The sequence below is a fragment of the Silurus aristotelis genome (assembly GCF_946808225.1).
Source record: "Silurus aristotelis genome assembly, chromosome: 7".
NCBI lineage: Eukaryota > Metazoa > Chordata > Actinopteri > Siluriformes > Siluridae > Silurus > Silurus aristotelis.
In genome coordinates this window covers 28,600,410-28,612,028 of record NC_139580.1, presented here as the reverse complement: position 1 = coordinate 28,612,028, position 11,619 = coordinate 28,600,410, and the positions used below count along the sequence as shown (strand labels likewise).

Sequence of the window (11,619 nt, the reverse complement as noted above, 5' to 3'; positions counted from 1 at the left end):
TATCCAGGATGGAGATGAGTCTGCTTACAGACAGGAGGTTAAAGAGCTGGCTGTCTGGTGCAACCACCACAACCTGGAGCTCAACACGCTCAAAACAGTGGAGATTTATATCCAAATATCTCCTTTATATCCAAAATTTCAGAAAAGGTTGTAGCACAGCAGTTATGCTCACATCTACTTATGAATAACATTTTTGAAATGTATCAGTCAGGATTAAGGCCTCATCATAGCACAGAGACGGTGCTAGTTAAGGTGGTAAATGATCTGCTATTGGCCTCTGATCAGGGTTTTGTCTCTTTACTTGTTTTGCTCGACCTTATTGCAGCTTTTGACACCACTCATCACACTATACTGCTTGCTAGATTTGAGAATGTTGCTGGAATAAAGGGAACAGCTCTCTCTTGGCTCAGGTCTTATTTGACTGATCGCTATCAGTTTGTTGATGTAAATGGTGAGTTCGCCACACTCTCTGAGGTAAAGTTTGGTGTTCCTCAAGGATCTGTCTTAGGCCCACTGCTTTTCTCTTTATATATGCTGCCTCTGATATAGAGTGTTTGGTGAACTGGGATATTTGTATGCTGTCGTCCCCTCACTCTCACATGTTCACTCAGGTTTGTTGAAGGTGGTGTGGTGGGTTGCCTCCCATCCCAGAGATCCCTCATGTTGGCGTCACCTTCTGGTTCTCCCTTTTAGTTATGCTGCCATAGCGAGTCTTGCCGGAGTCTGCACAGTGACATTAACTTTTATACAACAATAAAGGCACATAATAATCCATATCTCTATCTCTCTCTCTGTCGAGTTAAACATGCTCCTGAGGTTCCAGTGACCACTGTTCCTGCCCCTCTCCCCTCCGTGGATCTTCCCACTTCGTCTAGGCCTGCCTTTGGATAGTGTTCTCTTCGACTGGAGGCGACTCTGTGCAGCTTGGGACGGTTTCTCATCAACGCCTTGGGTGGTTCCATGAAATTCTGGAGTAGGAACGGAAGCTTTGAGGATGGATTTGGACTGTAGTTAATGTCAACAGTCTGCTACACTGACTCAGGACTACAGTTTGCTTCTGATCACCATCACTGCACCCCACAACATCATTTATCTGTAATAAATGTACATTCGGTGCAACCCATATAAGGATGGTTTCCCTTTTGAGTCTGGTTTCTCTTAAGGTTTTTTCCACATGCCATCTCGGGGAGTTTTTCCTTGCCACAGTCGCCACCGGCTCGCTCATCGGGGACAAGGTTACACTTAGAAAGAACATATTCACTTTTAATCACCACATTATATGTGTAAAGCTGCTTTGAGACAATGTTCATTGTTAAAAGCGCTATACAAATAAAGATGAATTGAATTGAAATTGAATTGAGATGATTGTGGACTTCAGGAGAAATTCCCCAGCATTCCATCCTGAACAGCACTATAACAACAGTGGCAATAATATCGACTCCATTGCCAAAAAAAAGGCCCTGCAGAGGTTGTACTTCCTTCACCAACTGAGGAATTTCAACCTGCCACAGAAGCTGCTGAAACAAATCAGACATCAGGAGGCTACAGCGGATGGTCAGGACTGCTGAGAGGATTATTGGTGCCCCACTGCCCAATCCCCAAGATATTTACTCTTCCACCGAGCCCACTCTTTCTTCAAACCGTTGCCTTCTGGTCGTACTGCAGAGCGCCGACCACCAGCTACTACACAGTCAAGTTTATTTCTATAGCGCTTTTTACAACGCACATCATCTCAAAGCAGCTGTACAGAATTTTAAAAGTTAAGGTGAAAAATGTGTATTTATCCCTGATGAGCAGCCATGGTAACTGTGACAAGAAAAAACTCCCTATGATGTTATGAGGAAGAAACCTTGAGAGGAACCAGACTCAAAAGGGAACCCATGCTCATTTGGGTGACATCAAGAGTGTGATTATAAATCTTTAAACAATACAGAACACTGGAGAGTGAGAACTAACATGAGCACTGGAATGCAAGATTATGAGTAATGATCTTTCTACAGTCTTGTACAGTCATTTGTGGTTATAAAACTAGGAGCTACTGAGCAACTCATAAAATAGCTCAACATTTGAGATCATCACAGATCCAACACCAGCTTCTCCATGCCAGAGCCTTTAAACACTCAAGGAGGTCCAATGTCCAAACTCTACATTAAGTGGGATCTAATTGGCGCTGGTACATCTCTAGATGGTTTGGGATTTTTGCGGGGTCGGCATCTACATCTTTAAAAGTCCACAATCTTCATGAAGTGGGACGTGAAAAAGGATATTGTCCATCATAACTGATACTTTTATATGTACAATACAAATAGTGTATTAGAAAATGGCACACTTGTAAATAACATCTGTACATTCATTTAAACAATATTTCTACTTCTGTATATAGTGCATTATTTAATTGTCTGTTTTACGTATATTTTGTAATGTTATGTCTGTACTTCTGCATTGGAGGCTCCTGTCAAATTCCTTGTGTGTGTAAACATACTTGGTACTAAAGCTATTTCTGATTCATGCTCATTTTAAATTAGAAAAAAAACTTTTATATACACAATCATCCAAAAGGGGCGTGGCTTTATCCATGATAACGCTGTCCCACGCCCCAGTGACCACTCGCTGACGATTCAGACGTTGATGGAAATCACACACTTGGTATAAATTCACGTCTTATTCTCAGCTGTCTGTTCATGCAGAAATTCACAATTCCTGAGGCATTTAATTTATACAATGTTTGTTAGAAAAGTAATACGATTTTAATTCATTTTTTAAACCAATTTAATTTTGTTCTCCACCCCAAAATAAAAGCCTTTTTTGAAAACAAACAAAAAGTTGTGGGGAACTCGACCATACGAGTTCTCCATACTCGTTCGAACGTACCGTCGCGGTCCACTTTATTAGGAACACCTGCTCATTCGTGCAGTTATCTAAATCAGCCAATCATCCTCCAGATACGGATCAGAGCTTCAGGTAACGTTCACGCCAAACATAGGGTTTTCCCAGAACGAACCCTGAAACAATAAAACCTTAAGCGAAACGCAGTCGTGAAGGTGAGAGAAGTCAGAAGAGAATAGATCTGATTAGCCTGAGGTGACAGGAAGTCAATAGTAGCTCAAGCAATCATCATGTTTATAAGTTAATAAGCCACAACAGGAAAAGAAACCACGTCAGGTTCCTCTCCCATCATCCATACTGGACTGGTGAAGATTGGAAAATAGACCAGAGGATTTTTTTATCTCTAAGCTTCAGCTGTTCAGTTTGGATGTGAAACCTGATGTGGTTTACAGCTGTTGAAGCTCATCTACACCAAGATTCGTTCCTGCGATGCTATTCTGCTCATCTTGGTGGTAAAGAGTGATAATTTGAGGGGTCTAGAAACTCGTGTCTGATCGTAACAGACATTCTCCATGTTCCGATGTGAACTTGAAGTGAAGCTCTGGACCTGACGTTCTACGTCGTGCTTCGGTCACATGATCGTCTCGCCGCATAACCGCATAAACGAGCCCAATAAAGTGGACACTGAGTGCAGATCTTCAGGCATGAATTAAACAGTTGTAGATTGTTGTTGTTGCTGTTGATGGAGATCCTTTAAACTTGTCAGACATTTTTAGATACATTACACATTGTCAGCAAGAAAATTATAAAAAAATAAAAAAACACCGTGGCACCCTTGCAATCAGTTTTTTACATTTGACCAACAAGCTCGGCGGGAAAAAGGATGCAAAAGTCACACCATGGTGCAAACGCAAACTTGCTTGTCCTGAAAATACCAACAGAAGAGATCATTTTGTCCTTCAAAAAAAAAAAAAAAAACCTTTAAACCTGAATGTTTTCCAAATGAAGGGGGAAAAAAAAAAAAAACTGCTGATTCGGATCTTCTCTCAATGCACTGTTGATGTACTGATGATGTTTTTAAAATATGTCACATTTTGTGTAATAAAAATAAAGCCAGAGTGTCTTAAAAAAATTAAGTCAAAGGAGAAACGCAGAAAACTACAGCACTGTCGTTATTTTGAGCCCTCGTTAACATGGAAATTAATTAATTAATAATAAAAAAAGAAGTCGAAAGTGACGACGTTTAGAGACGATCCCTTGCGTTTTACTTCCCGCTTGGAGCAGGAGATGAAAAGAGAAAAAAGGCACCGTTGTGCAGGACGTCGAGACGAAGAGCGACGGATTCGAAGAAACAACAAAATCATCCGAATGCCAATTACAATTCCTGATTATGATTGGGGGAAACAAAGTGTGACATTAAAGATAACCAATAGTCTTCCAGTGAGTTTAGGACAGTAAGCGCACAAAAAATGGAGCGTTTGAGGTCAGGACACACACACACACGTCTCTTAGATGTCTCTCACATGCAGTTCGGTTCCTCGTATTAAACTTTGGCAAAAGATTTTTCCTTCTCCTTCTGAAAAAGGTCGAGTAGAACCCTGCATTCGTCGTCAACCTTTCAGGACTTTAGAGTGTATTCGCCTCTCCATCCACAATCTTCTTCCTCCCTTAGCGTCACACACGTTCAGTCTGCTTGCTGACTCGGCGTCTGGGGAAGAGCCACCGCTTCAGCACGATCAGCTACAGAGAGGAGAACACATCGTGAGAAGTTATATCGAAAACTAAAAGTTAAAGACAGTGAGGATCTCTGGGGAAAACCAATCCTGAAGTCAACCATACACTACATGGTCAAAAATCTGTGGGCATCTGAGATTAGGATGTGATCCTATCTGAACATCTCATCCCACATTTGCTGTTATAAAACTGGATTTTTTGTGGAGATTCATTCAGTCATAAGGGTGTTAATAAAGTCAGGTACTGATGGAGGCCTGGGGGGCAGTCAGCGCTCACATTCAACAGGGTTTGATCTCTTTAGCAGGGAGATCTTCCACACCCATCTAAAGCATATCTTCATGGAGCTGGCTCAACCAGAGTGACCCTGGTCACCTAAAATTGCTCTGGTTGTTCCAAACGTTTTATTTTGAAGAATGATGAAGGTTGCTTTGTTCTTGGGAACCTTTAATTCAGCAAAAATTATTTGGAGATGTTCCTCAACTCTAAGACTGGACACAATCCTGTCTCTAAGCCTTGCACATGGAAAATGTGACTTTCCAAACTGTGTTCAATCCATTGATTGTGCTATAACTGGATTCCAATTAAAGATGTGTGTGAGAGATTAGAGGTTTATTCTTTTTTTTTTTTTTTTATATATCCGAATTCCCCCCCAAAAAGTTGGGGATTTACACTGTTATTTACACTGTGTAAAATGTAAATAAAACAGAATGCATCGATTTGCAAATCTCAGCTGATAAACAGCCAGATGGTCCCTATCCTCTTTAGTCCAGAGAACATGGTGTCCATGATTTCCAAACAGGAGGACAAAATTTCTATTCGTCTGACCACAGACCAATTTTCCACTTTGCCTTAGTTCATTTTAAATGAGCTTTGGCCCAGAAAGGATGGCTGCATATCTGGATCATGTTCACGCATGACTATTTCTTTTCATGATAGAGATTTAAGCTGAATTCATGGCTGACATCTTAAATTGTGTTCACAGACAATAATTTATGGAGGTTTTAATGAGTCCAGTCAGCGATTTCCATTACATAAACATGACCTTTTTAAATGCAGTGAGGGCCCAAAGATCACGGAATCCGATATTGATTTTAACCCTAGTCCATTGTGCATAGGGATTTCTGCAGATTCTTGGAAACTTTTGACATCAGATATTGTAGCTAATGAGATATTCAACTGTCTTGCACTTTGATAGTTGAGGAACATTATTCTGAAATTGTTCCACAATTTGTCTGTCTTTCACAGATTGGTGAAGCTCCGCCTATCTTTATTTTTACGCAGTCATCTTACTGGCCTTCTGGTGTGGAAGCATTGTAACGTGAAATAACAAACCGGACGACTTTAAGTCACTTTAAACATTAAAACAAACCCTGTTCCTTAAACAAAAAGAAATCTCTGCAATGAAAAAGGTTTGGAAGACTAGATTTCATCCTGATACTGAATGTCCCAGATGCTGCGTTGTCAGTTTCTCTATACCCTGCGTTAATCCTTCCTCCTCAGCTGTGCATTAGTCCCGAGTGCTCCAGTTCCTGTAGGATCACTGGGGCAGTTAACCTTTTCCCTGATCCACCAGGGAGAAACACAAAGCTGATGCCCTGAGATCGAATCGCGACACGCCGGAATGCGCTCACTCGTCTGCACGAAAGTGCATCAGTAACCGAGAGCAGTCAGGCGTCAATTATTTTTGTAGACTTGTGGTGACAGGAAGTGAATAAAAAGTTGTGTATTTTTTATTTATTTATTTTTGTCAGGAAATAAGACCAACCTGTTCCGCAAAGAAGGACAGGACGGTGAAGATGACCAGAGTGACAAGGACACAGTGAGTCCAGAACTTTAGCTTGTTCCGATAGATCCGCCTGTAAAACACAAACACCGACAACTATGAAGAAGATCCTCAAAATGCCTCCTGACAAATTTTCCTTTGGATTGTTATTTAAATGCGCCCAAAAAAAAAAGCACAACATTTTGTATACAAGGAAACACAAACATGTGGTCAAATTTAGTGTGACTTTTTATTATTATTGATTCTCTCCAACCCATTCGTTCTTCTTAACACAAAAGTTCCCTCAAAATTGTAGACATGCAATTGTATAGGCCGTCTTTGAAAGATACAGAAGATACAGAAGGCCTCCTCACCTTCTCACCAACATCAGTACCTGACATTACTAACACCCTTGTAGCCGAATAAATCTCCACAAACCTCCGCAAAAAATCTGGTGGAACATCTAGAACATTGGAGCGTGGAAACAGCAAACAGGGACTAAATGTGGAATGGGATGTTCAAAAATTAAGCACACACCAATCTTATTCTAAGGTGTCCACAAACATTTGGCCTGAAAGTGAGGTCATGCAGATTCAAAGCCATAAATAAACAGTGAAACGAGGTGACATCATCGACATACAGAAAGCCACCAAAATCCTGTCATCACTCTGTAGGGTTTGTGTGTGTGTGTGTGTGTGTGTGTGTGTGTGTGTGTGTATATAAATATATATTACATGCTGGTATAAATATATATATTACATGCTGGAAACTATGACTCTTGAACATCAGAGTTCATAGTTGAAAATCCAGAAAGATCTCTGTTACAGTCAAACCGGCTCTGCAGCATGTGATCTTGGGGATGGTAAACAAAGGCATGCACACACACACACACACACACACACACACACACACACACACACACACACACACACACACACACACACACACACACACACACACACACACGGATTGAAGTAACTTGACCTGGTCTTGTGACAAATACACTCCGTGACCAAGAACTCGCACAACATATAACATTTGAAATGAATGTAAAGTTTCCCAAATATCTGTCGAGGATACCAGACTAAAGCTAATATGAGGAGAAGCACCGCTGCGTAACATTTTGTCCGCACGAGTCTAAAAATATCCACACCCACACGCACGTTCCCAGAATCCCTCAGCGCACTGACAGCTTTCTGTCCGACATCCCAGTGCGACGGTCCTGAACAACACGGCAACAAAGACGCCGCAAATCACTCGGCCGATTGATTGAACACGATGAGTTATGGCTCCATCGACGCCTCCACTTTATTTGACATGTCAGCCTTGTTTTGTTTTTTAATTACTTTAAACTGGAAAATCTCGTCAAAGGAACGAATTCTAAAAGGGGGAAAAACTATACTCTGGTACACATTAGCACTGGGTATTGTTGAACTGTCAAACCGCTATTCGCTCCTTTTTTTTAGATAAATAATGTCTAGACAGGTATTCTCAGACTTACGATGGAGATGTGAAATCAAATCAAAACGATCATTTGAAATTATTTAGGGGATGAGAGAGAAATAAAGAAACTGTAAAAATAAAACGCCGACACAAACACAAAATTCCCGCCAAATAAATCAACAGCAGGAAGCTGCGTCACATGGCTCAACAGCGCCACCCCCCAATAGGGTTCAGGTCTGGAGACATATTTGGCCACTCCATTACCTTTACCTTCAGCTTCCTCAGGAAGGCAGTTGTCAGCCTGGCGGTGTTTTGGGTGTTCGGGTTTTGGGGTTGCTATTATGTTGAAAAACTGCTGTTTTGGGCAGTTTCTAAAGGGAGGGCATCATGTGCTTCAGGATGTCACAGTACATATTGGAATCCATGTTTTCCTCAATTAACCGCAGCTCCACAGTACCAACAGCACTCATGCAGCCCCAGACCATAATGCTACCACCACCATGCTTAACAGTAGGCAAGACAATTTTCTTGGTTCTCCTCACTAGGGTGTCGCCACAAATGCCACCTGGGTCAAAAAAGTTTATCTTAGTCTCATCAGACCACAGGACATGGTTCTAATAATTCATGTTCTTAGACAGCTTGTCCTCAGCAAACTGTGGGCTTTTTTGTGAGACAGGTTTAGCTTCCTTCTAGGATGACGGCCTGCAAACCGACTTCTTGCGGTGTGCGGCGTACGGTCTGAGCACTGACAAGCGAACCTTCTGCATCTGCAACCGCTAAAGCAACGCTGCAGCACTCATGCGACTGTTATTTGAAGCAGTTTCTGCACCTGACGCACCACACGAGGACTCGACTTCTTTGATGGACCCTTGCGAGGCCTGTTCCGAGTGAAACCCGTCTTGGACATCCTCTGTATGACCCTGACCACTGTACTGTAACCGCTATAGAGCTCCAACCCTACTGGAGATAATAAATGTGAACGTGTCTCTTACCACTCCTGCAGCTCTGCCATGTGGAGGAAACGGTTTCGGTACTCGCGTGGCAGCTCAAACTGCGAGGGCAGCGGGAACATGGACTCGTAGAAATCCTTCAGCACGGCTTTCACCGTGCCGGCGTCTTTATGGAAGTGATCTATGTTGTCGTTTAGGCAGATGAACTTCCTGTTGGGGGGAAAAGAGAAAAACAATTAAGGATTGGACTAAACTATTACTAGTGTATTGCTTAATTGTGGGAAAACGAAAGAAAACCAGCTCACACACACTTTATTCTGATCACAAAATGCCAGACAGGCCTGATATTAAGTGTAGAGAATTATAGTGTTAATCCAGGTGAAGTCGTTACAATATATTAGTGCTTTTAGATTCATTAGGGGTGATAAAATTCATCGATACACAACGGCAAAAATGTGTAAAAAACTCAAAAAATCAAAAACTTTGCATCGGATACATTGTGTCACAATTATTTTTTTTGTAGATATTTGCAATGCAAAAACTTTTTTTTTAAAATAATTATTACTAGTTGCATAATAACCAATCATTTCTGACCAATATTTAATATGTTCGATTTCTCCTCGTTAAACTGTTTCTCGAGCGTGTTCTCTCAGCACCACTGCTGCTACGTGAATATGAGGTGTCACAACACTACAGAGACCGAGGCGTGTCCTGAGTGTCACATAGAATACAGATTAACATGGCAGAGGTAGAGCTGTAACTTCCTGCAGACAGTACAGAAAAAGAACGTCTGGTTTTATTTGATCTATTTTCTAAAAAAAAAAAAAAAAAAAAAAAAAAGGCGTATTTGTGAAAGGGCGTGTTAGAAGTCAAAGTCAATTAAGTAAATTGATTTGCTGTCTGTCTGATTCCAAAGAAATAAAAGTGAACTATCAGAACCATAAAAAATTGCAGAGCATCATATTTTTACATTACATTGTATTGTGTTGAACTAAATTGTGCACTGTAATAGGGGTGAATCGTATCGGTGGCTACGCAATAAGATGCTAATCGCATCGGCCTCATTTATGGAGATGCATATCCCAAGTTCCACCACATGCAGAAATCCTCCATGGAGCTCAGTAAGGTCATAAGAAACTGGATTGTATTACGGTACAGGGGTTTTTAAGCAGTTTATTGAAGCTCTTAAAGAATTGGAGACACACCTTGGGTTTTTCCGGATGTCATCCAGTTGGCCCACCACGTGAGACACGTTAGTTCGTATCATTTTAAAGGCAATCTCCTCCTCTCCCATGATCTCGAACCTGCCCAGAGAAAGAAGTCAGCGTTACACGACAGCACTCAATGCTGTTGCTTTGCGTTATTACGGGTTCTGATCAGGACCCACTTGTATTTGTTCTGGTCCTTGAAGGCGCTCTGGATTTTCTCTGCGACAGGTTTACAGTGAATCACCAAACCCTTAGTGACTGGAGGCTGAGCAACAGAGAAAAACAGAAGCACACAATTCACACTCATACACAAATACGCATGCACACACACACACACACACGGCTTCAATAAAATATTCAACACTACGTTAAGATTGTCCATGTCTATCCACATGACACTTTAAACTCTGGACTTGCACAGCACAGTGCGCTTTTTATTTTATTCATACCACATGGACCATATTGCACCATATTGCACATGGACACTTTACGGACCTTTACACCACACCATACCGCACACGGACACTTTATGGACAACCCACCACAAATTGCCTATTGTTTACATATTGTTTACATTTTTATTTTGTTTACATTTTTCACTACACATTGTTACTGTTTATATGTATATTTGCTTATACATTATCCTTTTATATATCTATATATCTATATATCTTTATACCTTATATTCTTTTACTTTATTTTATTTATTTTTTATTTTATTTTAATAGTTTTTCTTATACCTTATAGTTATTTATCTGCCTCCTTTTCTTTCCCCCATCCTATTCCCTCATGCCAGACCATCGTACAAAACATTTCACTACATGTCGTACCCTGTATGTATGTGTATGTGATGAATAAAATTTGATTTGATTTGATTTGATGAACTGAATGCTGCTGATACACAACACTCAGCTTTGAACCCTGTGACAAACAGCCGATTCCACACACAGATTTGCTGAGGAGGATGAAGAGAAGGATTAGGAGGAAGAGGGGTAAAGGAGAAAAAAGAAGATGAGAGGATGTGGAGGGGGGGGGGGTCACATGAGGCAAAGGTGGAGAAGAGGAAGAAGAGAAGCAGAGACAATGAGGAGGAGAAGAAGAGGAGGAAGAAAAAGAAAGAAGGGGTGGGGAGAGGTCAAAGAGGGTGAGAGAAGGATGAGGAAAATGAGAAGAAGAAGAGGCAGAGACGGAAGAGATGGAGGATAGAGTCAGGAGATTGGGAGGAAGAAAAGGAGGAGAAGAAGAGGAGGAGGGGCAAGGAGAGAAAAAAGAGGAGAAAAAAAGAAAAGGAGAAGGGGTGGAGAATGAGAAAAGAGGAGAAGGAGAGAATATGAAAAATAAAAGGAAAAAAATGAACAGAAGGTGGAGAAGTAGGAGAGAAAAGAAGAGATGGAGGAAGAGAGGAAAAAGAGAAGAAGAGAAGGAGAAAGAGGAGGGGAGAAAATGAGAAGAAGCAGAGGAGATGAAGAGTAGAAGGAGGAAATTAAATAGATGCAAAGAGGTGGAGGGAAAGAAGGAGGAGGTTCTCTCACCATGCCGGGGTCGTAGTAAGTCTCCTGGGTGGGGTTTACCGTGTGGAGGTTGGTCTGAGAACTTGGCAGAAACTTGGAGCAGTTTATCAGCATCTGCTCCAATCCAGTGAGGTCCTGTTCGAAATCACACACACACATTAGAATTCCAACATGGTTTGCCCTTT

General features: G+C 41.3%; 1 protein-coding gene across 1 annotated transcript in view; it reads right to left on the bottom strand.

Annotated features, from left to right (window-relative positions):
- Positions 1 to 2,751: 2,751 nt before the first annotated feature.
- The window catches only part of gnptab (N-acetylglucosamine-1-phosphate transferase subunits alpha and beta), a 32,467-nt gene continuing 23,599 nt past the window's right edge, over positions 2,752 to 11,619 (bottom strand). The window contains exons 16-21 of the mRNA XM_083546203.1: positions 11,456 to 11,569; positions 10,103 to 10,188; positions 9,921 to 10,019; positions 8,758 to 8,925; positions 6,326 to 6,416; positions 2,752 to 4,566 (exon numbers count right to left, since the gene is read on the bottom strand). Coding sequence (XP_083402329.1) covers positions 4,501 to 4,566; positions 6,326 to 6,416; positions 8,758 to 8,925; positions 9,921 to 10,019; positions 10,103 to 10,188; positions 11,456 to 11,569 — 624 coding nt within the window. The 3' untranslated portion in view covers positions 2,752 to 4,500. The remainder of the gene's footprint in view (positions 4,567 to 6,325; positions 6,417 to 8,757; positions 8,926 to 9,920; positions 10,020 to 10,102; positions 10,189 to 11,455; positions 11,570 to 11,619) is intronic.